At 50.2% G+C, this 9,834-nt stretch overlaps 2 protein-coding genes across 2 annotated transcripts; one reads left to right on the top strand and one right to left on the bottom strand.

The window, feature by feature from the left end:
- The first annotated feature begins 222 nt into the window (after positions 1-222).
- POU5F1 (POU class 5 homeobox 1) lies at positions 223-5,029 on the top strand. Its single transcript, XM_016136850.2, has 5 exons — positions 223-639; positions 3,301-3,415; positions 3,710-3,840; positions 4,181-4,339; positions 4,530-5,029. The coding sequence occupies exons 1-5, from the start codon at positions 223-225 to the stop codon at positions 4,794-4,796; spliced, it is 1,089 nt and encodes a 362-aa protein (XP_015992336.1). The 3' UTR covers positions 4,797-5,029.
- A 1,242-nt stretch (positions 5,030-6,271) lies between these two features.
- On the bottom strand, positions 6,272-9,455 carry TCF19 (transcription factor 19). Its single transcript, XM_016136858.2, has 3 exons — positions 8,491-9,455; positions 7,250-7,805; positions 6,272-6,658 (listed from the first exon to the last, which is right to left on the bottom strand). The coding sequence occupies exons 1-3, from the start codon at positions 8,621-8,623 to the stop codon at positions 6,649-6,651; spliced, it is 699 nt and encodes a 232-aa protein (XP_015992344.1). The 5' UTR covers positions 8,624-9,455; the 3' UTR covers positions 6,272-6,648.
- Positions 9,456-9,834: the final 379 nt, after the last annotated feature.

The raw sequence follows: 9,834 nt of genomic DNA, 5'->3' as shown, positions 1-9,834 counted from the left end.
GGCTCCCTGGCATTCGCCTTCCACGAACACCACCGCCACCAGCAGGCAAACACACTTCGCCTCAGTTTCTCCCGCCCCCACCGTCCTCTCCTCCCCCCATCCAGGAGGCGGGGCCAGAGGTCAAGGCTAGTGGGTGGGATTGGGGAGGGAGAGAGGTGTTGAGCAGTGCCTTGGCGAGCCCTCCTTTTACCAGGCCCCCGGCTTGGGGTGCCGTGCTTCCCCATGGCGGGACACCTGGCTTCCGACTTTGCCTTTTCGCCCCCACCGGGCGGTGGAGGCGATGGGCCAGGAGGGCCGGAGCCGGGCTGGGTTGACCCTCGGACCTGGCTGAGCTTCCAGGGCCCTCCCGGCGGATCAGGAATCGGGCCAGGGCTTGGCCCCAGTGCCGAGGTGTGGGGGATTCCCCCGTGTCCCCCGCCATATGAGTTCTGCGGGGGAATGGCCTACTGTGGACCTCAGGTTGGAGTGGGGCTGCTGCCCCAAGGCAGCCTGGAGACCCCTCAGCCCGAGAGCGAGGCGGGAGCCGGAGTGGAGAGCAACTCTAAGGGGGCCTCGCCTGAGCCCTGCGCTGCCCCGCCTGGGGCTGTGAAGCTGGACAAGGAGAAGTTGGAGCAAAACCCTGAGGAGGAGGCGAGTGAGGTGCAGTGGGGCTGGGGAAGTGGCCGGGCGGCCAGAGAGGGGAAGTGGTGGCCTGCAGCTGCCTAGGCCTGAAGCCCTAGAGGGGAGTGGGCAGGGGCTGCGCCCCAGGCATGGAGGGGTTTGTGGCCACCGCAAGCTCCTGAGAGCAAGAGCAAGGTGGGAAGTGGAGATCAGAATTCCGGGAGAACAGCAAGGGGTGGCCTTGGGGAGTCAGAAGCAACCCAGGCAGGCCCTGCTTCCCACCCCGGCCTTCCCTTGTCAAGTAGGTCCCTTCCATTTCCTAGGCTTGACCAGGGTTGGTGGCTCAATTTATTACCAGTTCGCACTAGACCCAGCTTGGGGTTTGAGCCTCTTCTCCCACCCTGAGCCCTTCTTTATAATTTGATCTTTATCAGACCCAAGATCTTGGCCTTAAGCGTGGCTTCAGGGTAAAAATAGTGCTTATCCTGGGGTTATTGTTCCTGAAATTCGAGGGTGTGACTGGTAGTGCCGATTGAAGCTCCTGTTTAGGCTGTATGTAAACGTGTAGAGTGGGTTTACCTCCCATCCAAGTTTAGGGCTTGTCTACCCGTGACCTCTGCCTCGGAGCCAGTGAGTCACCATTATGCAGAGTGCACACCCTGGTACCCTCTCGTAGGGAGTCAGAAGTACCAAGTTCAGCTGTAATTCCATGAGTCGTGAACAGGGGGAAAAACGTGGAAGAATTAATTTCCAGGCCATTCCCCAAATGTAGAGTTTGCTGAGGAATTAAAGACTTCCGTGTCCAGCCCTGCTGGGGACTATTAAGGATGTATCTTCCAGGCCACTGAAGAGACAAGTGTAAGCAATTAGAGATCAAGTACTAAGCCTTTAGGCCTCACAGAAGGAGGTGTGAGTGGTTTCAGCCGACCTAGTAGCCCTAGAGTCTTTGCAGGAGGTGACTGCTGAGCCTTGAATAATAATGGCTGCCAATTGTGGTCCATTTCCTAAGTGCCTGGCTGTGTGTGCTCAGTTTCTACATCATTATCTCATTAACTGTCACAAAATCTTATAGGGAGGTATTCTTAGCCTATTTCACGGGTCTTAACTGTTAAATGATAAAGCTAAGATTTGAACTGGGGTTTACCTTATGTCAAATCCCCAAAATAGAATTTGGAAAAACTGTGATGAGGACAGCTGAGGACATTTATAGATTTGAAACATTGGCTGAGCAGAAGTTAAGCATGGAGGTTAGCTTATTTGAATTTCATGTGATTGGGCACCCTTGAAATACTTTAAGGCTTCAAGGACCTCACAAGGGACTAGCTACTCTTCTGGTTCCCTTGGCCACTGGCCTTCGCTGAAGTGCCCCAGGGCTCAGTCCATCAACCTCTGCTCTGTCCACCTTTCCTTCCTCTCATCCACCCTCAAGGCTCAAGTACTTTGGAGACTCGACTGCCTCATTTTCTGTCTTCTGCTGAGATGTCTCCCTGATCATCCATCCATCACACAGTAGGTAGCTCAAGGCCCAAACCAGTCATCCTCATTCCTTGCTCATCCTTATCCACACCTTTAGAAACACTGCTATCTTAACATTGGAAATACACCCTAAATCAGTACTTAACTACCACCCTGGTCCCAGTTACCACCATCTATGCCTGGATAACTGCAGTTGCCTCCCTAGCTATACCCTCATTTCCTCCTTAGTCTGTTTGTCACCATATCAACTGGAGTGAACATTTGAAATGTGAGAGTCCAATCGTTTCACTCACTGCATCTATAGGATCTGCCCAACTTGCTCCTCTTATCTCAGCTTCTCCCCTCTTCCATTGCCATTCACCCAGCTCCTTACTGCTACTAGGCCTGCCCACCTCAGGGTCTTTTCACTTGCTTCTTTTCTTTTGCACAAACTTCACTTTCTTCATTTAATTTAAAATTGTCGCCTTCCCCATACTATCCCATCCTGCTGTATTCTGTAATTTTCTACCCTGTTTTAGCTTTCTCATGGCACTTCGAACTTAATGGATAATAATCTGTCTCTCCACTTTAGGATGGAAACTCCATGAGGCCAGGGCTTTTTGCCTACTTTGTATAGCTGCTGGTTTATAGAAGGTGTATAATAAATGTGTTTAATTAATCAGAGAATACTTCTATATTAAAAACAGATTGGAAAAATAAGGGATAATCAGATTTATAAAAAATTGAGCACCAACTGTATACAAATCTTTATGTATACAAAGCTCTTACGACACCTGTAACTTTTTGTCGTGTGTTCGTATACATGCATGCCGTGTCATACATAGTCTTTGGTACCCTGGAAACGAGCTGGGAGATTATACTGAAATGAGAAGCAGAGAGACATGGTTTTCTTTATTTCTCTAGGGCTAATATTCCAGTCAAAAAGCTTTTGTATTAAATGAGCTAATAGGTAGGAGCTCCCTTCCTAACCTGATAGGTGTTCTCATCGAGGCCAGGGGCTGTCTTTCTAGTTAGTGTGCGTGGTGCTCTGCAGCTACTGGATGTGTTGCTTTCTGGTGTGATTGACATTTGTAGATAGTTGTCGCTAGACATTAGGTAGGCAGCCTGGATGCATAGATACTCCCGCAGACCACTCTTTGGGCCCAGGTGAGACGGGGAGTGGGGTGGTCAACGTTTGGTGTTTGTGTTCTTACATGTCCTCTGCCTTTTTAAATGCTATTCCAGGACATGAAAGCTCTACAGAAGGACCTCGAGCAATTTGCAAAGCTCTTGAAGCAGAAGAGGATCACCCTGGGATATACCCAAGCCGATGTGGGGCTCACCCTCGGGGTTCTCTTTGGTGGGTCCCCCTCAGCATGTTCTGACCCACAGAAACCAAAGGATCACATCTCCCTTGGAAGGAACATTCTTGAACTTGGACCTTTCCTTCCTACCAAGGGAGCGAGAGGAGGGTATTTCAGGGACAGGCTCTACTCTCACTCATGAAGAGGATAGAGAGAGAGGGAGAAAAATAACTTGGGCCTTGAACTCCCTGTGGGAAGAAGTGGGATCCTGGTGTGGGACTTTGTGAGGGCAAGAAGAGGTGGCGATGCCTAGGTCTTGCCTCATGATGCTACTCTTTCAACCTTCTCAGGGAAGGTGTTCAGCCAAACGACGATCTGCCGCTTTGAGGCTCTGCAGCTCAGTTTGAAGAACATGTGTAAGCTGCGGCCGCTGCTGCAGAAGTGGGTGGAGGAAGCTGACAACAACGAGAATCTACAGGAGGTGAGGGTGGGTGGGTGCACAGGGACCTCCTGTGACTCAGCCTGATTTCCACTGTTTCCACCCTGGCTGACAGGTCTACTTGCAGACAGTAGTTCTCAATGGATGGAGGGTAATTCCTCAGTGCTGCTGGGACAAGATTCAGGCCAGTGGTCTAAACCTACCCTTGCAGGATCCTTTTTTTTTTTTTTAATACCATCAGGCTCTGGTAACACATCCAGTCTTAGTGCCTTTTAGCAGTTTGCTAAAATTGGGATTAAGTGACTGACCTCATATGTTATTGCTCAGCGGGCTTGAAACTTTCCCTCCCACCTCCCTTGTCACCCCTTCCTCACCTAACCAGATATGCAAAGCGGAGACCCTGGTGCAGGCCCGGAAGAGAAAGCGAACAAGCATCGAAAACCGCGTGCGGGGCAACCTGGAGAGCATGTTCCTGCAGTGCCCGAAGCCCACCTTGCAGCAGATCGGCCACATCGCCCAACAGCTCGGGCTTGAGAAGGATGTGAGTGCCTGACCCCGTGTGCTCCGTGTCCTCCTCCCCAGTCCTCATCCCACTTGTACTAGTTCTGGCTCCTGCCCTTCGACCAGTCTGGATCTGTTAATTTGGGGCCAAATGACTAAGCAAAGCCAGACCCACCTTCTGGAATTTATGAGCGAATGTCACTCTTTTCCCTTGTGTTCTCCACTCTCAGGTGGTCCGAGTGTGGTTCTGCAACCGTCGCCAGAAGGGCAAACGATCAAGCAGTGACTATTCTCAACGAGAGGATTTTGAGGCTTCTGGGCCTCCTTTCTCAGGGGGACCAGTATCCTTTCCTCTCGCACCAGGGCCCCATTTTGGCACCCCAGGCTATGCGGGCCCTCACTTCACTACGCTGTACTCCTCGGTCCCATTCCCTGAAGGTGAAGCCTTTCCCTCTGTGTCTGTCACCTCTCTGGGCTCTCCCATGCATTCAAACTGAAGTGCCTGCCCTTCCCATAAAAGGGTAGAGCTGGGGAGAGAGCAGCCTGAGGATTGTACCAGGGCTTTGGGATTAAGTTCTTGTCACTGAGGAATTGGGAACACAAAGGGTGTGGGGGCAGGGAGTTTGGGGGAACCGGTTGGAGGGAAGGTGAAGTTCAATGATGCTCTTGATTTTAATACCCACATCACTTATAACTTTGATCTTAAATAAAGAAGCCTGGGACACAGTAGGTGGATAGTTTTGTCTTTGGTTTATCCTCCTCTATTTACTGAAGAAGGCATGGGGATACTCGATAATAGATATTAACATCTGTCAGACCCCAAATCACCCTTAAGCTAAAGTGCTCAACCTGCTTAGAGTCACAATGTCAGAGGAAGAGCTGGGACTGGAATCCAAGTTTATTTGTGGAGGCCCTTAAAGATATGAGCTAGTTCTTAAGATTTCATGACATGGGGTACTGAGGAATTTGAGCTGAATGCTTTATTTTCACCTACAGATCTGCTTACTGTGTAGCTCATTCCCTACTAGGAGCTGGCTTTTTGCTTTCCCTACCCTACCCTGGAAGTCCAGTGGTGTTATGCTAAGAAATGAAGTCTTCACTTATTTCTTCTGCATATCACCCCAGCCAGAAACTCTACCCTTGTGCTTTCTTGACACCAGGGTCCATTAGGTCTTCCTTTAAGGTTTCTGCCTAATCTGTGCATCAGCGACTCAACAGACCCCTCATGCTTGTCCTGGATCTGATGCTACCACATTTGGCATCCTTGCTCTAGAGCTGTTTCCTCAATGTGGAAAAACTTGGGTTAGTAAATTTAGATAGGAGTAGAAAGAGGGGATGGATTTCTAGGTTGCAATAGACTGTGAAGATGAGGCTTTCCTAATAAGAACTACAGAAACGCTGCTTTGACAGTATCTTGGCTTGGTATGAGGCTCACAGAAAACAACCAGTGGATTAGGTTGATCCACACTGGACCAGGTCAGCATCTGCTCTAGCTGGTTTACTAGGCCTTCTCTTTGCTGGTGTAGTACAGGTATGCCTTGTTTTATTGCACTTCACAGACATTCCATTGTTTTACAAATGGAAGGCAAGACCTTCCACCAGTAAAAAGATTACAGCTCACTTTATTGAGGTGATCTGGAACTGAACTGAACTGAGGTAGGCCTGTACCGGTGAAATCTGTAAAAGTTCTGCCAGCTATATGAAACTGACCAAGATCTCAATTACCTTATTTTAATGGCAGTGGATCTGTTTTTCTCTAAACTGGAAACCTTAATTACCTGGACTCTTTTTTACCCATTTCCCACATCCAGCTCATCTTATGTATTTGCACTTTTTCAGAGTTTTGTTTTTCTCTGCCTTTTCACTCATCTCCCCTTCCCCTAAGAATTCATAATTTCCAAACCTTTTTAAATCCATTCTCCCAAGAATTGGAAAGCAAAGAATATTGGACCCACAAAAAGAATAACTAGTAGTGAGTGAAGCTGCTTGTATTTTATTTGGAAATGAAAGCAAACCTCTGAAAACCCATGATACAAATATGGTCAGTGGTGGGACTGTCCACAATGTAAGGAAGTTTGGGGACTGCTCTAGGTTTGCCCAAGAATGCCTTAGGTGATGCTATACAAGAACCTCAAGAACTCACTTGTTTGGGTCTGGGGCTTACATCTTCCCAAACATGGTCTCTGCAACTGATGAGTGCTCTCGTAGACATTCTAGTGTCTGTAACAGCTAACAGCGGGAATTTCCAGTTCACTGTCAACTTCCTGAAGGCAGCATTATCTTTAGCAGGAAACCATCTCTTCTGTTACCTTGGCCATGAGTACTTGAATCCATAGCAATGGACTGTAGTTATTCTCTCCTGGGGAGACAAGGGAAAAGGGCATTTCTTAGGGCTCACTGGCATTCCACTGTGTCCACTTAAACTCGGAGGTGCCAGCTCCCTCCTCTTGTCCCTTGGTGGTGGGCCTTAGGTCTGGATGCCCACATGACACCCTGCACACTGGAAGTCGGCCTCCCTAGCAGCCTGGATGCTGCAGCCAACACAGGCCACATGGAACCAGATGTCACAACCATCACACTGTCTCTTCTTGGGGCAGGCAACAACAAGGGGCTGTACAGGGCTCCCTGCCCCCAATTGCATGGGGGTTGCTCACTGTGTACTTCAGAGGATACCCGTGATGGTTTCTGAAGAAAGTGACACAAAAACCAGGGTCACTGGAAGCCTGTAAGAGGAGGCTAGAACTCCCCTGGATGATAACATGGTGGACCTAGATACTCACTAAACTAATGGTAAACTTGGTTAGTAGAGTTAACCAGGTCTTGGCATTCCAATATCTGTTCTCTGTCCACCTCTCCTCTCCAACCCCTGAGTAGAGGGCCACCTCCCAACCCAAGGCTCTAAAAAGGAATCAAAAAGCAGTGAAACGTTGATGAGGATCTCTCCACTTACCCTCTAGGTGTCAGTGGGGTTTTCTCTACACGGAGTTTCTTCCTGGGCTCCCTATGGACTGGTGAGCTCTCAGGAGCCTCTCTCTCATCATCCAATTCTGCCAACACTCGGTGAGCCGATTTCCTCCTATTTCTTGGGGGTGGGGCAGAAGGGGTGGCGTCCACCTCTTCATGGGGAGTGGGAGCAGGCAGGCTCTGTGGCCCACCCCTAGTCCTGGAGAAGGTGAGAGGCTGAGGCTGGAGCTTGCTGAGGCTGCCGATGGAGTTGAGGATCAGCGTGGCTTTTGGAGCAGGGGACAGGGTGCTGAGGGGGCGCTGTGGAGCCCCCTTGGGGGGCAGCATGGGCCAGAAACCAGCACCGGTTCCCTCTTCTCCCCTAGACTGTGGGATGGTAATGGCAGCAAAATCTTGAGGTTTGACATGGACTTGCTGAAACATGAAGTAAAACTCTGAGGGGCTGGTTCCTGGGGGCCCTTTAGGGCCAAAGGTCAGAAGGTCACCATCACTCAACTCCAGCCTGTGACCCCTTGGGTGTCGAACGTTATTGACCAAAGTACCTGTTGATGGTGGAACACCAGATAACAGAGAATGACAAAGTTAACCTCTTTGTGCCTCATTTTCCTTGTCTAAAATGGGAATGTTAATGTCCATCTACATTCAATGAATTTAAAACAGTGCCTGGTTCAATAGTCAGCACTAAATGAATATTGGCTACTATAGTTATTTAATCCTCACAACACTCCCCAAACAGACTCCCCAAACAGTCTCCCATTTTACTACCTAAGACCTAGAAAAGTGAACTGACAGGCCTGAGGTTTCACCTGGTGCCAGTGGCAAAACTCAGATGTGAGCCCAGGCCTTCTGAGGCTGGCTGTGACCTCCAAGTTAGGGAGTAAGACACATGCCCATATCACTGAAACATAATTCAACATCCTAACTTCCCTAAGACAGGAACAAAGTACCTCAGCAAATCTGGAAACTGAATTGAGTCTGAGCTTGACTCCTAAATGGCCCAGAATATCTCCACTGTGATATTTCCCTGATGATGCCTCAGGCCCTGGATCTACATCCCAGCCCCATTAAGAGTCAACCCTGCAGAGAGCTTCTGAAACTGCACACTTTGGGTGGGAAGACGAGGTCTGGAGTACAACCATCCATCCAATCTGATAGAGAGTTTGTGGGGCAGGCAGGGTTCCTGAGCAGCCCCTTACTCATTCCAACCTAGAACTGTCCACTGCTCACCTTGGCTGCTATGGTCCTCCAGGCTTACCCTGCAGTCATCACCCCGGAGCTCAACGTGAAGCTCTGCGTGGACTCCAGAGATTAGGCCAGGCTCCTGTTGGGGCCGCGGGGCCACATCACACAGGTCAGCCATGCCGCACAAGGATAGATGCAGCCAGCCCTGCTTAGGGGATGGACTGTGTAGAGGTCATTGCCTCTGCCGCATTCTGTGCCCAACAGCTGAAGGCAGGGCAGCATGGGCAGTGACCCCTCTGCACCACCTCTTCCACTTTAGGAATCCATCACCTTTCCCAGTTCTGAGCCAAGCACCGTGGCTTAAGTTCACTTTTCCTCTGATGCAAACTTGAGCTATGCTTTGTGCAATTTCAACTTCGAGCACACTTCCTGAGCAGTGCAAATTCAGAGTGCAAGGATCCTAGGCATGTGAGGCAAAATTGGCTATCAAGCAGCTTTGAACTCAAAAATTCTGAGAAGATCCCAGTGCAGCGCAATGTTGCTTATGGAATCTTAGATTAACTGGCTCCTCAGGCTACAAAATACTCAGGGATCCTTCAATCTGTGCAAGGCAACATTAGGCAGCTTCTGGAGAAGTACAAACTGTAGCTGTGTGTATGGCGGGGGGGGGGGGGGGTCTTACTTTTGTGCAATACTAACTTGTCACACCTCAGTATAATTTGGAAAAAAGAAGCTTCTTCCTGTCAGACCTGCTTATCCACATAGAGTAGGCAGACCTCCTGCTTGTCCGCGCCTCGCTCTTCTGGCCAATCCCTCGCTCATAGTTAGCTTGAACCCCAGTGGGAAGGGACTCCACTGTCGCCCTCCAAAAAGACAGTGCAAATGAGCCCCCCTGAGTTCTCCAACAAAGCAGATCTAAATTCCAGCTTCTCCAAGAGGGGGGATAAAACCAGAAAAAAAGACCCCCCCCGTCCCCCAAGATCCTGCAAACCTAGCCTTTTCCCTCCCCGCCCCAGCCCAGTTTCGGATCTACCGCGCGGTGCAGTCTCGGAGTGGTCTCCTGTGCGGCGTCCCGGGACCCCGCGGGCTCGGGCCTGGCCTGGCGCTCCCGCGGTTACTTGACAGCTAAGAAGTCAGACCAGAAGGGGCGCGGCGACCAACCCCGCCCTCAGAATGCCGAAGGCCGAATTTCGCGCCAGAGAGCACAAACCCCTCCGTATCGTTCCTGATTGGCCAGCTCCCTATGTCCTTTTCCTTTCCATTGGGCAGAGCGCCGTCAAGACCTCCCGATGTCCCGCCTACCGCATTTTCTGATTAGTCCACAAGTTTTCCCGGGTTTCCGGAGTTGGGAGGAGCCGCCAGGGCGCGGAGTTGCCCCGACTCCGTAAT

The sequence above is a fragment of the Rousettus aegyptiacus genome, unplaced genomic scaffold (genome assembly GCF_014176215.1).
Source record: "Rousettus aegyptiacus isolate mRouAeg1 unplaced genomic scaffold, mRouAeg1.p scaffold_m13_p_1, whole genome shotgun sequence".
In the NCBI taxonomy this organism is placed as follows: Eukaryota; Metazoa; Chordata; class Mammalia; order Chiroptera; family Pteropodidae; genus Rousettus; species Rousettus aegyptiacus.
Note: the sequence above shows the minus strand (reverse complement) of the source record. Positions and strands in the feature narration are given on the sequence as shown.

Excerpts from the sequence above, each read along its gene's own strand:
- POU5F1 (XM_016136850.2), top strand. The coding sequence starts at position 223 with ATGGCGGGACACCTGGCTTCCGACTTTGCCTTTTCGCCCCCACCGGGC. Across the intron at positions 640-3,300 it reads CTGAGGAGGAGGCGAGTGAG|GACATGAAAGCTCTACAGAA; the intron begins GTGCAGTGGGGC and ends ATGCTATTCCAG. Across the intron at positions 3,841-4,180 it reads ACAACGAGAATCTACAGGAG|ATATGCAAAGCGGAGACCCT; the intron begins GTGAGGGTGGGT and ends TCACCTAACCAG.
- TCF19 (XM_016136858.2), bottom strand. The coding sequence starts at position 8,623 with ATGGCTGACCTGTGTGATGTGGCCCCGCGGCCCCAACAGGAGCCTGGC. Across the intron at positions 7,806-8,490 it reads GGAGGACCATAGCAGCCAAG|GTACTTTGGTCAATAACGTT; the intron begins GTGAGCAGTGGA and ends CACCATCAACAG.